At 47.1% G+C, this 17,026-nt stretch overlaps 7 protein-coding genes across 7 annotated transcripts; 4 read left to right on the top strand and 3 right to left on the bottom strand.

Annotated features, from left to right (window-relative positions):
- Positions 1-813: 813 nt before the first annotated feature.
- Positions 814-1,998, top strand: N7469_007547 (uncharacterized protein; the record flags this gene model as incomplete). The annotated part of the gene is made up of 1 exon (XM_056646465.1): positions 814-1,998. The coding sequence occupies one exon, from the start codon at positions 814-816 to the stop codon at positions 1,996-1,998; it is 1,185 nt and encodes a 394-aa protein (XP_056499906.1).
- A 443-nt stretch (positions 1,999-2,441) lies between these two features.
- On the top strand, positions 2,442-4,210 carry N7469_007548 (uncharacterized protein; the record flags this gene model as incomplete). The annotated part of the gene is made up of 6 exons (XM_056646466.1): positions 2,442-2,626; positions 2,681-2,850; positions 2,901-2,948; positions 3,004-3,185; positions 3,239-3,580; positions 3,632-4,210. 6 exons carry the CDS (start codon positions 2,442-2,444, stop codon positions 4,208-4,210), a joined length of 1,506 nt encoding a protein of 501 aa, XP_056499907.1.
- Positions 4,211-5,153: 943 nt separating this feature from the next.
- Positions 5,154-6,903, top strand: N7469_007549 (putative homogentisate 1,2-dioxygenase; the record flags this gene model as incomplete). The annotated part of the gene is made up of 7 exons (XM_056646467.1): positions 5,154-5,273; positions 5,328-5,350; positions 5,413-5,587; positions 5,642-5,899; positions 5,931-6,245; positions 6,304-6,466; positions 6,518-6,903. The coding sequence occupies 7 exons, from the start codon at positions 5,154-5,156 to the stop codon at positions 6,901-6,903; spliced, it is 1,440 nt and encodes a 479-aa protein (XP_056499908.1).
- Positions 6,904-6,974: 71 nt separating this feature from the next.
- N7469_007550 (uncharacterized protein) lies at positions 6,975-9,239 on the bottom strand (the record flags this gene model as incomplete). Its single annotated transcript, XM_056646468.1, has 2 exons — positions 6,975-7,825; positions 7,883-9,239. The coding sequence occupies 2 exons, from the start codon at positions 9,237-9,239 to the stop codon at positions 6,975-6,977; spliced, it is 2,208 nt and encodes a 735-aa protein (XP_056499909.1).
- Positions 9,240-10,482: 1,243 nt separating this feature from the next.
- On the bottom strand, positions 10,483-12,309 carry N7469_007551 (uncharacterized protein; the record flags this gene model as incomplete). The annotated part of the gene is made up of 3 exons (XM_056646469.1): positions 10,483-11,874; positions 11,928-12,092; positions 12,274-12,309. Coding segments are annotated over 3 exons (1,593 nt in total), but the record flags the coding sequence as incomplete, so codon positions are not given.
- A 717-nt stretch (positions 12,310-13,026) lies between these two features.
- On the top strand, positions 13,027-13,998 carry N7469_007552 (uncharacterized protein; the record flags this gene model as incomplete). Its single annotated transcript, XM_056646470.1, has 1 exon — positions 13,027-13,998. The coding sequence occupies one exon, from the start codon at positions 13,027-13,029 to the stop codon at positions 13,996-13,998; it is 972 nt and encodes a 323-aa protein (XP_056499911.1).
- Positions 13,999-14,822: 824 nt separating this feature from the next.
- Positions 14,823-16,192, bottom strand: N7469_007553 (serine/threonine-protein phosphatase; the record flags this gene model as incomplete). The annotated part of the gene is made up of 6 exons (XM_056646471.1): positions 14,823-14,895; positions 14,962-15,034; positions 15,096-15,629; positions 15,726-15,831; positions 15,925-15,966; positions 16,031-16,192. 6 exons carry the CDS (start codon positions 16,190-16,192, stop codon positions 14,823-14,825), a joined length of 990 nt encoding a protein of 329 aa, XP_056499912.1.
- Between the last annotated feature and the right edge of the window lie 834 nt (positions 16,193-17,026).

The raw sequence follows: 17,026 nt of genomic DNA on the forward strand, positions 1-17,026 counted from the left end.
GGGCCCCGCGGGTCCCGCTCGTTCGGTGTCCGCGGACCGCATTAGGCAAGTCTCGTCTGCGCTTAAAAGATGATCTTTCGAGCTTCCGAAGACTTCTACTTTTTCGTCAAGTTCACAGTTACATCTCTGCAACAGTATCTAATCTGATCTTCTTGGTCTTCTCTTGGCAAATCTGGTCTGGGCGATTGCCGTCCATTGCTTTTTTTCAACTTGGGCCCCACTTCTCATCCCCTGCCCATTATGGGCGCTAGGAGTTTCTGGCCATTTGGCAGTGGGCAAGAGCCCATAAGACCAAAGTTCGTGGAACAGAGATCTTCAACTTGGTTTATATTAGCTGTTGTCTCTTTTGCAACTGCTACTGTAAGTAGCTTATCTTTGTGAAACCCACGGGTGGTGGTTGTGTTTAATTTGACTAATGAGCCAATAGGATATTTTCATGTACGGTTTGGTACGCATTTACAAACACACATTTGCTTTTTATCCCTTACGTCTTTCCGTAATACAATAATTTGCTAACTTTTCACGGAAAAGATCGTACCTGTAACACCAACGGCTTTAGATCGTAGGGTTGGTCTACCAGCTGACAAGGGTAAGTTCCACTTCATGAGACCATATCTTCGAAAGCGCGGCTAGTCTAACACTTTCCAAAGTTCAATCGTGGACGTCTATTCTACTAGCATTATATTCTGCATCATTATTAGCTTTCTCGCGTGGGTGCTTCATTTCCATCTCTCGAGTAATCTATCTCTTACTTACAAATTTCAAGCAATTGTCGGGTACATCGCAGACCGAGCTGAGTCTCGAAGATGGCCAATGATAGTGGGTTTGGTCGCTTTAGCAGCAGCTACTGCTCTTCTATGCGTTGGAACGAATATCGGCCTCTGGATTGCTGGTCGACTATTCCAAGGTGCAGCCGCGGCCGTGGTCTGGACGGTCGGTTTGGCACTGATGGTTGACACCGTCGGCAAAGATGGACTTGGTCAAGCTATCGGATATGTTTCCATGTCACTGAGTCTCGGAACGATGGCTGGTCCACTTTTGGGTGGCGTGCTCTATCAGGATGGCGGCTATTATTCTGTCTTTGGTCTTGCTTTTGGATTGATCGCTATCGACGTTGTTCTTCGCTTGGCTTTGATTGAGAAACGACACGCTCTTCCGTGGATCAAGCAAGAGAAGACAGAAGACAGAAGTGTTGATCAGCAAGATGACGAAAAGAAGGGTTCCTCTTCAGACAGTGAGCCTAGTGACACTCCCTCAGCTCCTATTAGTTCAACACCAGAGCCTCCCACGATGATCAAGAAGACGCCGGGCCCTCTGGACAGGGTCAAAATTCTTCTGAAATCATATCGTCTTGTTGTAGCTGTCTGGGGTTACTTTGTGATGTCGCTCGTCATGACCTCTTTCGACAGTGTTCTACCCATTTTCGTTGAAGAAACTTTTGGATGGCAGCAAACAGCGCAGGGATTGATTTTCCTTCCGTTCATGATTCCACATTTTCTCGACCCCATCACCGGGTTTATCATTGATCGATTTCCCAAATCGCCTCGTTACATCGTCGCTGCCGGCTTTTTCGCCTCGGTACCGATAGCTGTTCTGCTGAGGCTCATAACGGAAAACAACATGCATGACAAGATCCTCCTTTGTGCGCTACTCGCTCTTCTTGGTCTCTGTTTGGCGGTTGTGATGACTCCTCTGGTTGTGGAAGTGACTAAAGCCGTCGAACAAATAGAAACCGAATCACCGGATATTTTTGGCCGGGGTGGTGCAATGGCTCTGGCCTTTGGCCTGTCGAACATGGGCTTTGCATTGGGGAGTCTCATCGGTCCATTCTTTGCAGGCTTCATCCGTCAAAGCGCCGGTTGGGGGACAATGGGATGGGCTATGGGTTTAATAACAGGGGTTACTGCCATACCCTGTTTGTTGCTCATTGGAGGATGGATTTTGAATAGCTCCGATTCGAGGCCCTCAGAGGATGTGGATCAGTCACATCTTGAGTAACTTCTAGACTTGGAGGATATATGGCGGTTTCTCGCAAGTTCAAGTTTCATTTAAAGCGATGCATTCTCCACTCATACAAAGCCTTCAAGTTGGAGTGTGAAATATACATAAACATCTGTTCATAGACACATCAGTACATAGCATATCATTTGTAATCAACCTCGAAACACTCATCATCCACAATCCAGTATCGTTTAACCGCGGAATGAACCCAACCCACCTTGTGGGGTCCCCGCAAGAGCCCCACGCCGATCAAATTGGAACGGGCACTTTTTGGCGCTTCAAAAGTGGGCACCGCTCGGGAGTTGAGGCAGGCCAAATTAGCCGTGATTTGTCTGACGATTTTTCTAGCTGCTAGTTCTCTTCATTGGAGGGGTAAAAGTAGTAAATATCATATCTCATCTCGATTCCATTTCTACATACTACATCTTCATATACTCACAATGCCGGGCCCAAACGTGCACCTTCCGTCCTTGAATGCCACTTTCACTGGAATTGTGCGAGAGGACCAGGGCACACAAATTCATCAGTTCCTTGGAATCAAATATGCAAGTGTGCCTTCGCGGTTTGAGCGGGCTGAGCCTGTAGGGGATTTTGAAGGTGCCGTTGTTGATGCAACAAGATATGGGTAAGCTTGACCTCAATATAATCAGATATCTTCGGATGCTAATCGTATTTGCAGCCCGAGATGTCCTCAAGTTGACATCGACGTCCGCCATTTGCTTCGTATTCCCAAGGAGTTTGACATCCCTGTGGAGCCAGAAGATGAATTTGAGTGTTTGAATCTTGAAATCACCGGTCCACCGGTTTCAGTGTCTGCTGAACCTCTTCCGGTACTGGTTTGGATACACGGTAGTTCAAATCATTTTATTTGTATTGGCCAATTTCTAACATATTTCCAGGTGGCTCTCAAGTTGTCACTTTCTGCTCAGCTGCGTCTAAGATCTGCGGTTAGTAACTCCGGGCATCTTATACCTCAGCTTTTCTAAACAAGTCTATGATCAGATCCTGCAAAGATCGTAGCAGATTCTATCAAAGCAGGAAGTCCCATGGTTTTCGTTTCTATCAATTATCGAGTCAACATCTTCAGCTTCGGGGATGGCAAAGAGAAGAATCTCGCGCTTAAAGATCAACGACTTGGAATTGACTGGGTACGAAAGAACATTGCATCATTCGGTGGAAATCCTGTCAGTATACTCATCTCTTCTACATACATCTGCAAATATTAATTGCTCATCAGGATGAAATCACTCTAGCGGGCGAAAGTGCCGGGGCTGTATACACTCATGCGCATCTCATCACAGGGCCATCTGTGAAACGAGCAGTTCTGGCATCAGGAAGTTTATACCTATCATCGCCACTACCAGTTGAGCGCGGCGACAGTCTTATACAGACTCTCGAGGCAAAAGTAAAGGGACTGGGCCAGTCTTCACTTCGTTCCTCGACCGTCGAAGTTCTCATTCAAGCTCTAAAAGACTGCAACATCAACACTATGTGGATTCAAGAAGAGCCTGAATTGGCAGACTGGGAAACAAGACCAGAGCAGGTCGAAGAACTTCTTATTGGAGATACTGAATATGAGGTATACCGTCATCTCCTCTGTTACTTTATACTGCTTACTGACTTTGTGTAGTCGGTTATATGGCGCAATGGCGTTGAACAGCTAGATGGAGAAATCATTGCGAATGCGTTTGAGGCAGACGCAAAATGGGGCGAAAAGCTTCGCAATATGTATCAGGTAGCTGGCGACCGTCCAACCGCTGCGAAACTAGGTGCTTTGGATCTTGTCAATGATGCTCGCTACGCTCTTCCAGTGGAAGTCATATCAGAAAAGTTAGAAGCTACTAACAAACGCGTCTACAAATACGTGGTTGATCAACCCAATCCATGGCAGGCCTCCAGTCGATCCCATCATGCAGTTGATCTACTTTTCCTGTTCGATGGAGTAGATCTATCATTTAACCCTGCTGCTTATGCAGTCGGTAAAGAAATGCGACAAAGATGGATCAGCTTTGTCTCTGGCAAAGCTCCTTGGTCAGCGAGTAATCGATTCGCTTTTGGGCCCGTCGGCGAGTGCAAGGAGATCGATGAATCACAATTCGCTGCTCGCCGTAGGGTTAAACATATGATATTGCTACGGGAGGTTGGAGCAGGCGTGTATATGCCCATCGTCTTTGCTTTGACGGCTGGTCGTATTAGTTTGCTTAATTAAAAGCAGCATAACACTAGTTATAATTCATTTGCATATTGAGCTTCGGCTAGTCAATCGATGGATTTCGAATGCCAGTCAGTCGATCCCTCCGACTCTTTCTCCTTTCGTAATCCCTACTGTAGATCACCGGCACAGTCCCGAGTCCCGATTATGATGTGTCTGGCCTCATTCGAGTTGTATATCCCGAGGCTGGGATTAGGTTGGAGACCATCCCATTATACCTCATGATCCACTCCATTTGTGTCCATTTTCCAGGCTCTTCGGCAGTTCAAGAGATGAATTATTCCCGCGCCGCTCTTCCCAGCCGCTCAAAACGAGACTCGGGAGCATCTCGACCCACTGCCAGTCTCGATGACAAAAATCAGGCGTTGAATAAAGAGAGTCAAAACTTGTCGTCTCCCCCACGTATCGCCGTTACTCAGCCCTGACTCATGTGGGGTCGCTTTCGCCCGCAAAGCCAACTGCTGGCGGTCAATAAGGTCCCAAGTCAACTACTCCACTGCGATGCGCGAATCGAGTCCCACTGCCCGGGGAGGTCGGCAAAGCGAGCCTCTATCGACATGCCGATGTCTAAGCATGAAGGGGTTTCGTTTCGAGATACCCGAATATTCGCATCCACGTCCTCCTTTTGGGCCTAGCTGATGAAGCTCCGCCATGACGATGTACTTCGAATTTCTAGACTAATTTATTCTCTCGGTGGTGCACGAATCATGTCTACTATACGGGATACTCCGGCTGTTCATCTTGCCTTGTTTAGATACACACTAATTTGTTCATAATATTTGACCCCACAGACCTCTCTTGGGGCGCCTGATCGTGTCTAGTATAAGTACTACTCGTATACTATAAGACTCGGGGTGTTCCCACGGTTTCTTGTCTACACCATTTTATAAGTGCCTATCTATTTTATATTCAGCATTCGATCAGTGCCAACTTATTCAAAATGGCTTCAACAGCCTCTTTGACAGACCCAACAGAATATCAAAAGATCTTCCACTGGGCAGAGACCCAAAAGGATGGGGCAATTCCTTCCTTCAACACACGACGCAATGACCCTTACGAAGTACGTCAATGCTATCCTAGTACCAATGATTCCCTTGGCTAACTACTAATTTAGTACCAATCTGGTTTCGGAAACGCGTATGATTTTTTCTTTTCTTCCGTCTGGCGATTCAACATGCTGATATAGCCGCAAATAATAGCTTCGTATCCGAAGCTGTTCCCGGCACTATTCCCCAGGGCCAAAATAACCCTCGTAATGTCAGATTCGGACTTTACGCCGAACAATTAACTGCTACTGCCTTTGTTGCGCCGAGGCATGCCAACAAAAAGGCCTGGCTTTATCGTGCACGTCCTGCAGTAGCTCATCAGGGATTTGTATGGGTATCTTCCAAACATAGGCAATATCCAAGTTACTGACGAAATATGCAGACCGAGCTTCCCGATAATAAGGATACAGAGTCTAACTTCCTACCTCTGAACCCGAGAATCCATGTCTCTCCTACACAACTGGCATGGCACCCATTTGAAATCCCAGCCTCTGACGAAGTCGACTTTGTATCGGGCCTCAAGACTATTGCCGGGTCAGGAGAACCTACTCTCCGCGAGGGTCTAGCTACACACGTCTACGTCGCGAACACGAGCATGAAGCAAAAGGCCTTTGTTAACTCCGATGGAGAATTTTTGATTGTTCCTCAACAGGGGGGCTCTGGACATCCAGACTGAATTTGGCCCCCTTTACGTGCAACCTGGAGAGATTGTTGTCATTCAGCGTGGACTCCGATTCCGAGTTGAGTTGCCAGATGGGCCCTCTCGTGGTTATATCCTTGAGGTCTGGGGTTCATGCTTTGAACTTCCTGAATTAGGTCCATTGGGTGCGAATGGACTTGCAAATGCGCGGGATTTTTTGAGTCCGACTGCTCATTATGAGATCGCTCAAGAGCCGTGGGAAATTGTTTATAAGTTAGGTGGGAAGTTTTTCAAGAGTACCCAGAACCATAGTCCATTTGATGTTGTTGCATGGCATGGAAATTATGTGAGTTATCACGTTACGCTTTGCTTTTGTCCTCACTATCTGACAATATTGCTTTCAGGTTCCTTATAAATACGATTTGACAAAGTTTGTCAATGTTGGCTCCATTTCTGTGGATCATATTGACCCTTCGATCTTCTGTGTCCTCACGGCCAAGTCGCGAGATTTGACGGCACCATTGGCCGATTTCCTTATTTTCTCACCTCGATGGGATGTTGCCTCTCGTAAGTTCTTATAGTTTGCCATCTCAAACGCTTCTATTAACAAATTCGTAGATACCTACCGTCCTCCTTACTACCATCGTAATGCGGCTTCCGAATTGATGGGTCTCATTTACGGCGGATACGGAGGTAGATCGGACGACTTCAAGCCCGGCAGTGTTTCGTTTGAGTGTGGCATGGTCCCTCATGGTGTTGCATATGAGGAATTCAAAGCAGCAAGCGAGAGTCAACCCCCTGTTATGCAAATCTCTGAGGCTTCAGTCGCCTTCATGTTTGAATCGAGTAGGCCATTTACTATCACGGAATACGCATGGTCGAGCGATAAGAGACATGAACATGAGCCCAAGATGTGGGATGATCTTGTGGACAACTTTTCAAAGCATGCGAAGGAGGTGGAGGAGATACTAGCGAAAAAGGCTAAGAATATTTCTCTTTCATAGGCCTTTCCCTTTCCAAGCAATTCATTTCTTAGTACCATGTCTCTTATATCTTCGAATTCGGTTCTTTTATTCTAAACACTCTCCAAGTAAGAAGGTGGCGGCTCTCTAAAAGAGGTATGATCTGGCAAATTCCGATGGGACTGCCATCGATCTGAAGCAGGCAATTCGGCAAATTCTCGCTCGCTTGAAAGTTCCGCCAGACCTCGTATTGACATGGCTTGTTGCTGAGACTGCCAATTCATTGTTTCTTCTGGAGATGGTAGCTCCACTGGTAAATCCTCCAGATCTGCTGGAGATGAAAGAGTTCTTCTATGCCGAGCTGGGAATGACGATTGTAATTCTGCGGGTAATGGCCGTTCCAGCTCGTGGAAACGAGATATGGGAATGTCGTATCCAAGGTGACGTTTGAGTATTTCGTGTGTGATCATTCGCTCGGGGATGTGCCCTTGGGCTGCGACGAATGACACTCGGCTATTAACTTCACTCATTCGGTTCAATCTGTTTGCGGAGCGGTGATGGTTCAGACACCCCTCAGTGCCAATTAGTAGTATCGTGACGTACGCCCAATGAAGGCCTATAAGCTCCAATTCGAATTCATCGATGTCGTTTGGCTCCCCATTCAAGATCACAAAGGCTCTTAACCGCGACGTACGTGGTCCTGCTTGCCACCCATATTTCGAGTGATAAGTTGCCGTTGCAGAATGCTTACGAAAATGTAGTTCTTTCAGTTTCTGCCATCCGGTCATAATTTGAGATCGTCCGATGAACCTCATTTCTTGCCAGATTTCATCAAGTTCCCAGCCGTGAACAGTACCAATGTACTCTGCGGACTGGGAGAATGTTGTGAGAGGATAGCCTTGCTGGCTGTCGTCGTACTTCCTCATTGCTTCGACAAACCGTTTCATCATCGACTTGGCAATGTCTAATGGTATATGTCAGCTGCTGGTATGATCAAACCAAGTTCCATTAACATCCTCACCTTTCCCTTTTGGTTGGTCGACCTTATGGTGCGAGGTGATTAGATAATTGGTATATTCTGGCGACATTGGGGGGTTGTTCATCGAGCTAGATGTATCTAAAAGAACCATTGTCTCGTCGCTCGACGATATTGGGGTTCTTATTCCGTGTAGTATAGGCGGAACTTGTGTTGTATAACGTGGTGAAGAATCCCGGGCCGCTCGAATTTCGTCTGAAGATTCTGGCGCCTCTCTAGGCTCGACAGCCTCAGCCATACGTGACCGGGCCATGTCAAGTTCATGGATGAAATGAAGCTTTGAAATTGGCCTTTTTCCATGTCTATGACGCAGGACCCAGTAGAGCCGCTCCTCGGCGATGGTCTTGTATCCCCTCCATGTTGGTGTAAATCCTCTCCACCCAGTCGCTGCATCGATGATAAATCCAAGTAGACTAGGGGGCTGCCCATCCCAAGATGTTATAATGGGCTCAAAGTATCCCGCGCGTAGGAGATGAAGATACTGTACAGGCCGGTGCTTTCGTAGCTCGACGACTTGCTGAGATATACCCATGTTCTCTTGGTACGTAGCCACAACCTGTCTGTCCGTGCTATTTTGCCATCGACCTTGCTCTTCCGCGAGGATTTCATCGCGTAGCTCAGTTGATCCGGCAAACTTTTTTCTCATCTTCGCTGCCGTTCGTTCATCTGACGACTTCATTGAGAAAGCTTTTTTGAGCCCGGTTCGTTTAGAGGCTCGCTCGATATCACTGCCGTTTGTAAGAGATGATCGACGATTTGTCGACATGTTTGATACCAGCGACTCCAGCTGTTCCAAGTCCCAGATATTAAAAGATGGTTCTAGGGCTTCAATGGCTTCTTCTGCAATTTTATTCAGAGCCAAATCTTGGGCTCGAGTTTGTTCAAGGAACTCAAGGTGGTAATATGGGTCTGGTTTTGCCATTCCTGTCAATGGAAAATTTACCAGACTGAAAGGTGATGTGATCTTGAAGGAATATGGGTTATGGTTTTTGAAGCGGAGACGGGTGCAGTCATGATATGCCTTCTCTCCGGGGTACATGACTGCTCTTGACCACTGGTCCTGGACATCTAGTCGATCTAGTTTGCGTTCCCAGTACTTGTGGACTGCACAGTCACACATCAAAGTTGTCTCATGCTCTGGCTCGATTTCTGGGTTGTATATACGACAAGCTCGTTGGGCAAGGTGGAAGAGGGCCCTGGTATCTGCCTCATCGCGTGCACGTACTTTGGCCGCTTCGATGACAGGATTTGTATGAGGACGAGGAGAAGATACACTGCTTACTGTAGTCATTGACTGCATATGGCTTTCTGAACTCGTAGTCGACGCAAAGTGACTCGACATGCTGGGCGAATATAGCGGCAGAGACGTGGATGTCATATCAGTAAATCCTGCGACACTGGGAAGAGTGGGGATGGAGCACTGTGAAGAGCTCCTCATTGGAATTCGTAATGTAAAGACAAGGTAGTAATAGTAATAATAGTGCAAGAGGTATATGACTGGATTGTAAGTGTATTGCTATGCTTCACGATGATTGAATTATCATCGGGAATAGGGAAGTAGAAAGAAGATCACACCCCATAAGCTGGACTATATCTTCTCCCTTGTCTTCTCTACTTTGCTGGCTCTCCTTCCCACTTTCTATGGTCCAATTGCAATAACAGTGTGAAATACTCATCAAATCATGAAAATGCACTGCCTTTCTCACTCTGGTGCCACATGGTTCTGGCAGCCTGCAAGGGCAAGCACGTGCGGGCATTCAAGCACGCCGTTGGGGGGGAAACCCGGCGGTTAGCGTGCGGCTCAGGGGAGGCCCGAGCTCTGACCCGATGACAGTTCCATGGCTCATTTCGATCGAAACGCTCCGGAGTTATTTCCACGCAATTGAATACTCCGTAGAAGTCTGAATGATAATAGCCAAGGAGCTGGCATTCTCCATCTTGTTTGTCTCAGCCACCACATCCATCAATTCCGGTTAACATAGGCGAAAGCTACTACTTGAGGACTTGAGGGGTTGTCACTATAACCCTCGGTTGGAAGCCAGGCTGACGATAGGGGAAGAGGTGGAGAGCCCAACTGCCACAGACAATCAAACCAAGTCTTTCCTGCAGAATAAAAACTATGTCATTGACGGGTTCAAGCTGACAAGTCAATGTCTCCATATCTGCACGTTCCTTGCGGTTGACCATCAAAGCTTCCGGATTGCACTTTTCCCTCCAAGTCCATATCAGATAAGACTTGGGTGGCCGGTACCGTTTGACTTGAAGAGTACGCGGAGTTTGATGCTAGTTTGTTCCGCATTTGTCACGTCTGCTGATCACTTTGCTCGTTCGCACATTGGTATAAATATTCGCACTACCCTAGAGCGAATATGAGGATTATGCAGATACGACATTGCGACCTTCGTTTTAGACACCCAAGCCCAGCCCGAGCTCTTGGAAAAAGAAAGGGTCCGAGCCCATAATGATAGAAGCATTTGGTAACTCTATTCGCGTTCAAAAAATCGCAGTAAATAAGACATCAATACGTGTATCCGAGGCCATAGCCACGGTCTGAGAAAGCGGACCCCAACAGCCACCAGACTCACAAATCCCAGTAATGACACAAAAGATGAAAATATCATGAAATTGTTCTTTGGCTGTGTCTGATCATTCGGTGATTCGATTCCAGAAACAATTTCCGACTGGGGATCTTTTTCCTCAGTGCCTGCTGTATCCCATTGAGTTCGAGATACCCCAGATCGGCCCAATGGAGTACCTTGCTGGTCAAGAGCTTCAACGAATACCCAGTCTATATGGCCTTTGGCAATATGAACCGTTTCGAATCCTGTCTTTTTGATATTCGCCATCAAGTAAGGTTGTTGATTCTCCCGGTCCTGAGCGTATAGGTTCCAGGATGTAATATCAGTCGCACCATTCCAACTAAAATAGATTGTGGTGCTTTGATCATTTTCCTCGGATCCAGTAGCTGACGCCACTACTACCGGGGGATAACCTGGGCGACCAGCAATCTCGTATTTATAGGCTCGGTAGTTGTAGAAACCCGTGGTCATGAATTGGGTTTCCATCAAGTTGTCGCCTTCAGATGAAAATTCGGACATGTATCCATTATCACTCCAGCTTACAAAGACGTTTCCATTCGGTAACTTTTGAGCGCTTCCACGCAGCCGACTCAATTTGTTGTCTGGCCGGTTATAACGATGGATGACCTTGGCGGTCTTGGGGGAAACACTCGTGTCCAAGGCCACAATTAGTACCGAGGATACATTCTCTGAATTCTCCCTATCATCGGAAGCATTGTTGAGGAAGGATATGATGTGGTGAGTCTCGTTTGATTCCAGAAAACGGGCATCATGCTGTTTGGAAAAAGTGAAATCCTGGTCAAAGCTGGTCTCATGTCCGCCCAGACGCCATTTGATGGAGCCGTCTTTTCCAGAGATAAGATAGATAGTGTTGGTGAAACGCATTGAAGCCAGGTAATCGCCATTATCGTTTTTATCGACCGAGTTGATGTGCACGTAATCGTGTCCCGGTGATTCCTCTGACATAGTGGAATTGTCAAGGATAACAGATTCATGAAGGGCGATGTTCCCCGGAGCGGATGAATCCCACCAAAACAATCTCTGACCTGAGGCGATATCAAACTCGTAGAATCCAGCCGCTTCAAAGAACGACTGTTCCTTTGGGCGTCCAAGATCTTCAAGAGTTATCTCCTTGGTCCAATGGGCGCATGCTAGTGCCGTTTTGCCACCGGGGAGGATCTTAAACTCATGAATGTCGAACACTTCAAAGTCTTCTGCACCAGAAACCTCGAATTCTGTCTCGTACCTCTCATTTAAAACAACTGCCCGCCCCCGCGGAGCATCTTCACTTGGTGCCAGAATCAGGGACAGGCGAGGGCTCTGGTCACCCAGGCGGACGGCTTTGAAATCGTACGCATTGAGATTTTTGAACATCGATGAACCTGCCCATATCAAGGTCTATTGCATATTAATTCTTATTCCTGTTGTTTGACGTGGTAAAGGTTGCATACCCCGTCTTGGTCAAAAATATACGGACCCGTGTAAAAGACCTGAGCCCCGGTAACCGGGTTTTTGGGAAGTACTCGTCCATATGGGGCGACGAACCAATACCCCGGGCTCACACGTTCAGGGGAATGATTTTTGATATTGAATCTCGGAGCCCACACATCTGGAAGCTAGACATTGGTTAGAGATTTCGCCATTTGGGGTCGGAGCATGCCGTTCCTACTGTGATATAGGATTGAAACCCTTCGGAGTCAGACTGTGCGATGGTCACGCTTAGAAGGGACAATAAAAGCAAAGTCAAAGCAAGCATCCTTTACGCATCATGGATACATCAAGTCAATAGGAACGAACTGTGGTGAGGTGTAGAGGTGTGGAATGGATCGGCATTAGATGAGGAGAAAATCGTCCAAGCTTTTTCTACCAAATGGGGCTAACCGGGTATACTAGCAAGACCATGATCAGCCACCTGCATCACATCGCGCTACTAGTTAGTATGTATGACTGACTAACTATGATCTTAAACATCAGTACATTTATATATGAATATATCACCATCAATTCAATCTTATTATATTTCTACGAGATATCTCTTCTCATACTTCGAACTCGTTTCTAACTTTCGGCCTCGGCCCTTCGGCCCTCCGTGGAACTCCATCGGCGCGTTTCTCGCCGACTCGCCGATATGCAGTTTGCGCCAAGAAACTTCCAACTCAATCAACCAACCAATTTGCTTCAGCTCCTTCTGATCGCAGCTCCATTCTTTAGCATGGACCCTTTGGCCAGTATCAGTCAATATAAATTCTGTTCTGTCTCGGCCTTTAGATCGGATACTGCAGAACGCGTTCCCCGTTAATGATCGCCCAAGTCGCTTTCGGACTAACCCACAAACCAGGATGAGTTTTACAATTTCAGGAGATGCGACTGTATATAGAGATCGCAAGGCCCTCGTAGGATGATTCTCGATTAGTATCTAGGAACTAACTTGGCAAGAACCTGCATTTGATCTGACCTAGCAAGAAGATCCTCCGAAGAGACTAAGCCAATATCGATATTATCAACAACGACCTTAGTATACAAACCATCCCCTACTTTGAATCATCAGCAATGGGAGGTCCTTATGCACCTCGTGTTGCTCTCCTCGGTGGCCGACCAACAGTTCACGTCGATGTGCCCATTTGCGCTGTCTTTCTTGTCCTCTTCCTCGCATTCGGTATATCACATATGGTAATCTTCCGACGCAATCTATCTCGAGGCCACAAATTCATACCCTCCGCCGTAACCTTCGGTTTCTGCATGTCGCGTGTCATTGCAAACATTATGCGAATCGTGTGGGCTTGTTATCCGGATAATGTGCGAGTTTCAATAGCTGCTCAGATCTTTGTCGCGGCGGGGATATTGCTTCTCTTCATTTTGAATCTTCTCTACGCACAACGAATGCTTCGTGCGGCTTTCCCGGTCATCGGCTGGTCACCAGCTGTGTCATATGCTTTCAAGGCTCTTTATATCCTCGTCGTCCTGACTATCATCATGGTGATTACATGTGTTATTCAGACATCATACACCCTCAACCCGAATACTTTGCGCATAGACCGCGACATCCAACTATACGGCGTAACCTATTTCGCCATCGTCGCTTTTCTTCCGATCCCAATTACGGCCCTTGTCCTTTTCTTTTCCCGTGGCAGGCAAATCGAGCATCTCGGCACTGGTAGCTGGGCAGCAAAAGGGGCCATCGTCCTATCTGCTGGCATACTCTTATGCCTGGGTGCCTCGTTTCGCGCTGCCACGAATTGGATGCCTCCTCGCCCGGCCACTTATCCTCCCCTATATGACCATAAGGCCTGTTTCTATGTCTTCAATTTTGGACTCGATCTGTCTGTTGTCGCTCTTTTTCTGGTCACCAGAGTTGACCAGCGCTTCTGGGTGCCGAATGGTAGCTCTGCTGTACGCCATTACCATGGAACGAGTGATGAGTATAAAAGCTCGCCTCTCGATGGGAGTGTAAACAACCAAGATGTTGAGGGCAATGGTCACGCCTTGTCTAATTTCCCGACTCCGGTCAAGCTTGAGGAGTGAAGGTCGCAAGTAGTTCTTGCAAAAGTGTGAGCCGTCATACCATGACGGCTAATTTTGGAGGAATACGTTGACATTAGCGTTGTACCATAAGAACGATATGTAACGATACTAGTAATGTATATTTATGGCGGTTTCCGACCTACCACTTATGAAATTGAACTTCTTATAGAAAACTTGTAACTTGTAACTTATACAGTTGTACTTTTTAAAGTGAGTCACGGCATTTGGATAGGACCCGTCTGTCTGGGTATTAATGGTATTGAAGGCAAGTCTAGCATCACACTCGCTATCTTGGAAGCTTCAATGAGTATAAAAGTGGTATGAAACTACTAGGTAGTACTCACCAAGCACCCTTCACTTAATAGGTACTAATCATTCAGGCTCATCAATCTTGTGTTTGGCTAGTGCTCTACAAGTTGTGGAGGTGGGCTGGCTGCATGCATGCGCTGCAAATACAAAAGATAACGACTTATCAACTCTTCGTCCTATGAGAATGCGATTATCCATTTAACTTCTCTAGATCATGTCCACGCTGCGTATTATGATTCTGCGCAAGCCCAGGCTTGACGCAGCCAGTCCTCCTCAGCTGTATCAATTTCGATCTGGCGGGTTTCCAAGGCCTTTACAGATTGGTACTGGCGAATGAATGAAAGGTTCGAGAGAAAGGATTAAATCTCGCAAAGGGTCTTTTATTTTCATGATTGGTATCAACAGACGGCAAGACATCGAACCATACAAAAATTAAGGAGGCGAGAGCCTCGTTCGTACGCAGCCCCCTGCCTCCACCGGCCCCGAAGCCTCTGAAGGACAAAAGATGAAATCTATCACAGGAAGTAATCGGGTGTCCGTCTCGATACCATCGGTTCACCCGCTCGGGGGCAGGGGTCAAATTGTAGACTGAGAAAGATTGAGTTAGCAATGCTCAACAATATGAAAGTAATTGCAAAGGGGGAGAGAGCTCACAATGTGTATTTCAAATGCTCATCAATCTCCATAATGGCGGCCTGGTTGCCGCAGCGGTAGCAGTAATTGGGCGCTAAAAGTCAAGTCAGAATTTGCTATCCTCGCCAGAACGTTCGCAAGAAAAGTAATCATACCAGAGAAAATGGTAACGACGTTCCGATCCTGTGACCAGTTATAACCCTCCATCACCAGTTGGTGTGCTCGTGCAACCAGAGTCAAGCCGTTGTTGTGGTTGAACGCTTCTGAGATATCCTGTCCGAATGTGTACCCCGCACCGCGAGGAGAGATTCCCCAGCCACAGCGATCATCTGGATCACTCCAAAGCAAATCACACATGGGTCCCTCGTGTGGGACTTCTTGAATGCGATCCAGGGACCGAATGTTGTCGAGGGTATCAATGGACGGGCTCAGCCCACCGTGCAGACAGAAGATCTGGTTTTCAATGAGAGCAGTGAGGGGGAGGTAGTCGAAAAGGTCGGTGAAATATTTCCAGACGTTGGCGTTTCCATATTTGCGGAGGCACTCGTCGTAGAAGCCGTAGACCTGGGTGATCTGACGGGATTCGTGGTTTCCACGAAGGATGGTAATACGCTGGGGGTAACGAATCTTCAGGCAGACTAGGAGAGTCACGGTCTCAACAGAGTAATATCCTCGGTCAACGTAATCACCTAAAAGAAGTAGACATCCGAACGGTTAGTAAGGATTGCCCAACCGTGTAAACCTCTTGAACCCCCACCTCCGACCGAAATCGGAACAGGACTCACCCATGAAGAGGTAGTTTGTGTCAGGATTAGGTCCGCCAATGCGGAAAAGCTCCATCAGATCGTGGAACTGTCCGTGTATATCACCGCAAACTGTCACCGGGCATTTCTGATGGGGTGGAAAGTGTCAGTTGTTGACGGGCAGCCCGACCGGCGTGGGGGGGGGGAGGGGGGAGCGGCGACAAAGGATGACGAGACATACCACTGGCTGAACGTTGGATTCCTCTTGCAATACTTCTCTAGCCTGTGTTGGAAAAAGATAAATCATCAATTCAAAATCAAGCAAAGTATGCAGCGAGGCAACGCACCCGATCGCACAGCCGCCGCACATCTTCCTCCGCTAATTGCTTGCACGTCATCAAGCTCTCAATCCAGCCATCGAGAGTGGGTATGGAGCCCGGGTCGCTGGTCGGGGACAGATGGTGTGGCTCGGGAGATCTAGCAGTATCGATTTCCATGTTGTTATCCATGATGGGCACAGCTGGCGTAGGAAATAGGAGTGAGGGGCCAGCTGGAGGGGCGGTCTCGTGAGAAAACACGGAATTTTTTTTTTTTCGCGCAGCGATCAAAGGTGGAGGAAGTCGTAACGGAGAAGATGGATAGAGTGAGGATCAAAGCAATTCAAGCAAAGAAATCAAGTCCCAAGAGCAACTCAAGGGATGATGAGGGGGCTGGAGGGGGAAGACACGAAAGAAAGGGAGAAAGCGCGGGAGGTTCAAGTCAGGTTTGGAGGTGAGTTCCGCCACAGTCAGCCACACTAGCCACACTCCACTTAGTAGTACGGCATACACAGTCTGTACTGCACAGTATGTTTGTAGTACATTCATGTATAGTATCAGTTGATATTTTATCCATATCCATATCCATGGTAGGCGATAGTATATATATATATCTATCTATCTATATTGTAGTCACTGTCTAGACATAACAGTCATAACTTGAAGTCAGAGGCACTGATGCTTTGAAGGTTTTGACAGTATTTAATCTGTAGGTACTTAACCGCAGCACAGTAATGTATACTGTACCAGTAGTGGCAGGTACTATATGGAAGCTCCGGAGATTTCACAACGCTGGCCAGAATTCCAACTCTGTTTGTTCAAGGATGAAATGTTCATACTGGTTAAAATATCAAAGTCTCTTTAAGATTTCATGAGAGAATTAGGGTACTAATATAGTTAACAAGTATAACTCCACTGCATAGTGTACTACTGGTAACTAGAGAATAGTACATGTGGCTCTTAAAACGCAGCGTATTAATGTGAGTCAGCTCAACCTTGATTGATGGTAGTTCTAGGCGAGCGAAT

The sequence above is a fragment of the Penicillium citrinum genome (genome assembly GCF_028827155.1).
Source record: "Penicillium citrinum strain IBT 23319 chromosome Unknown utg000006l:1.0-3011923.0:1.0-3012962.0, whole genome shotgun sequence".
Classification (NCBI taxonomy): Eukaryota; Fungi; Ascomycota; class Eurotiomycetes; order Eurotiales; family Aspergillaceae; genus Penicillium; species Penicillium citrinum.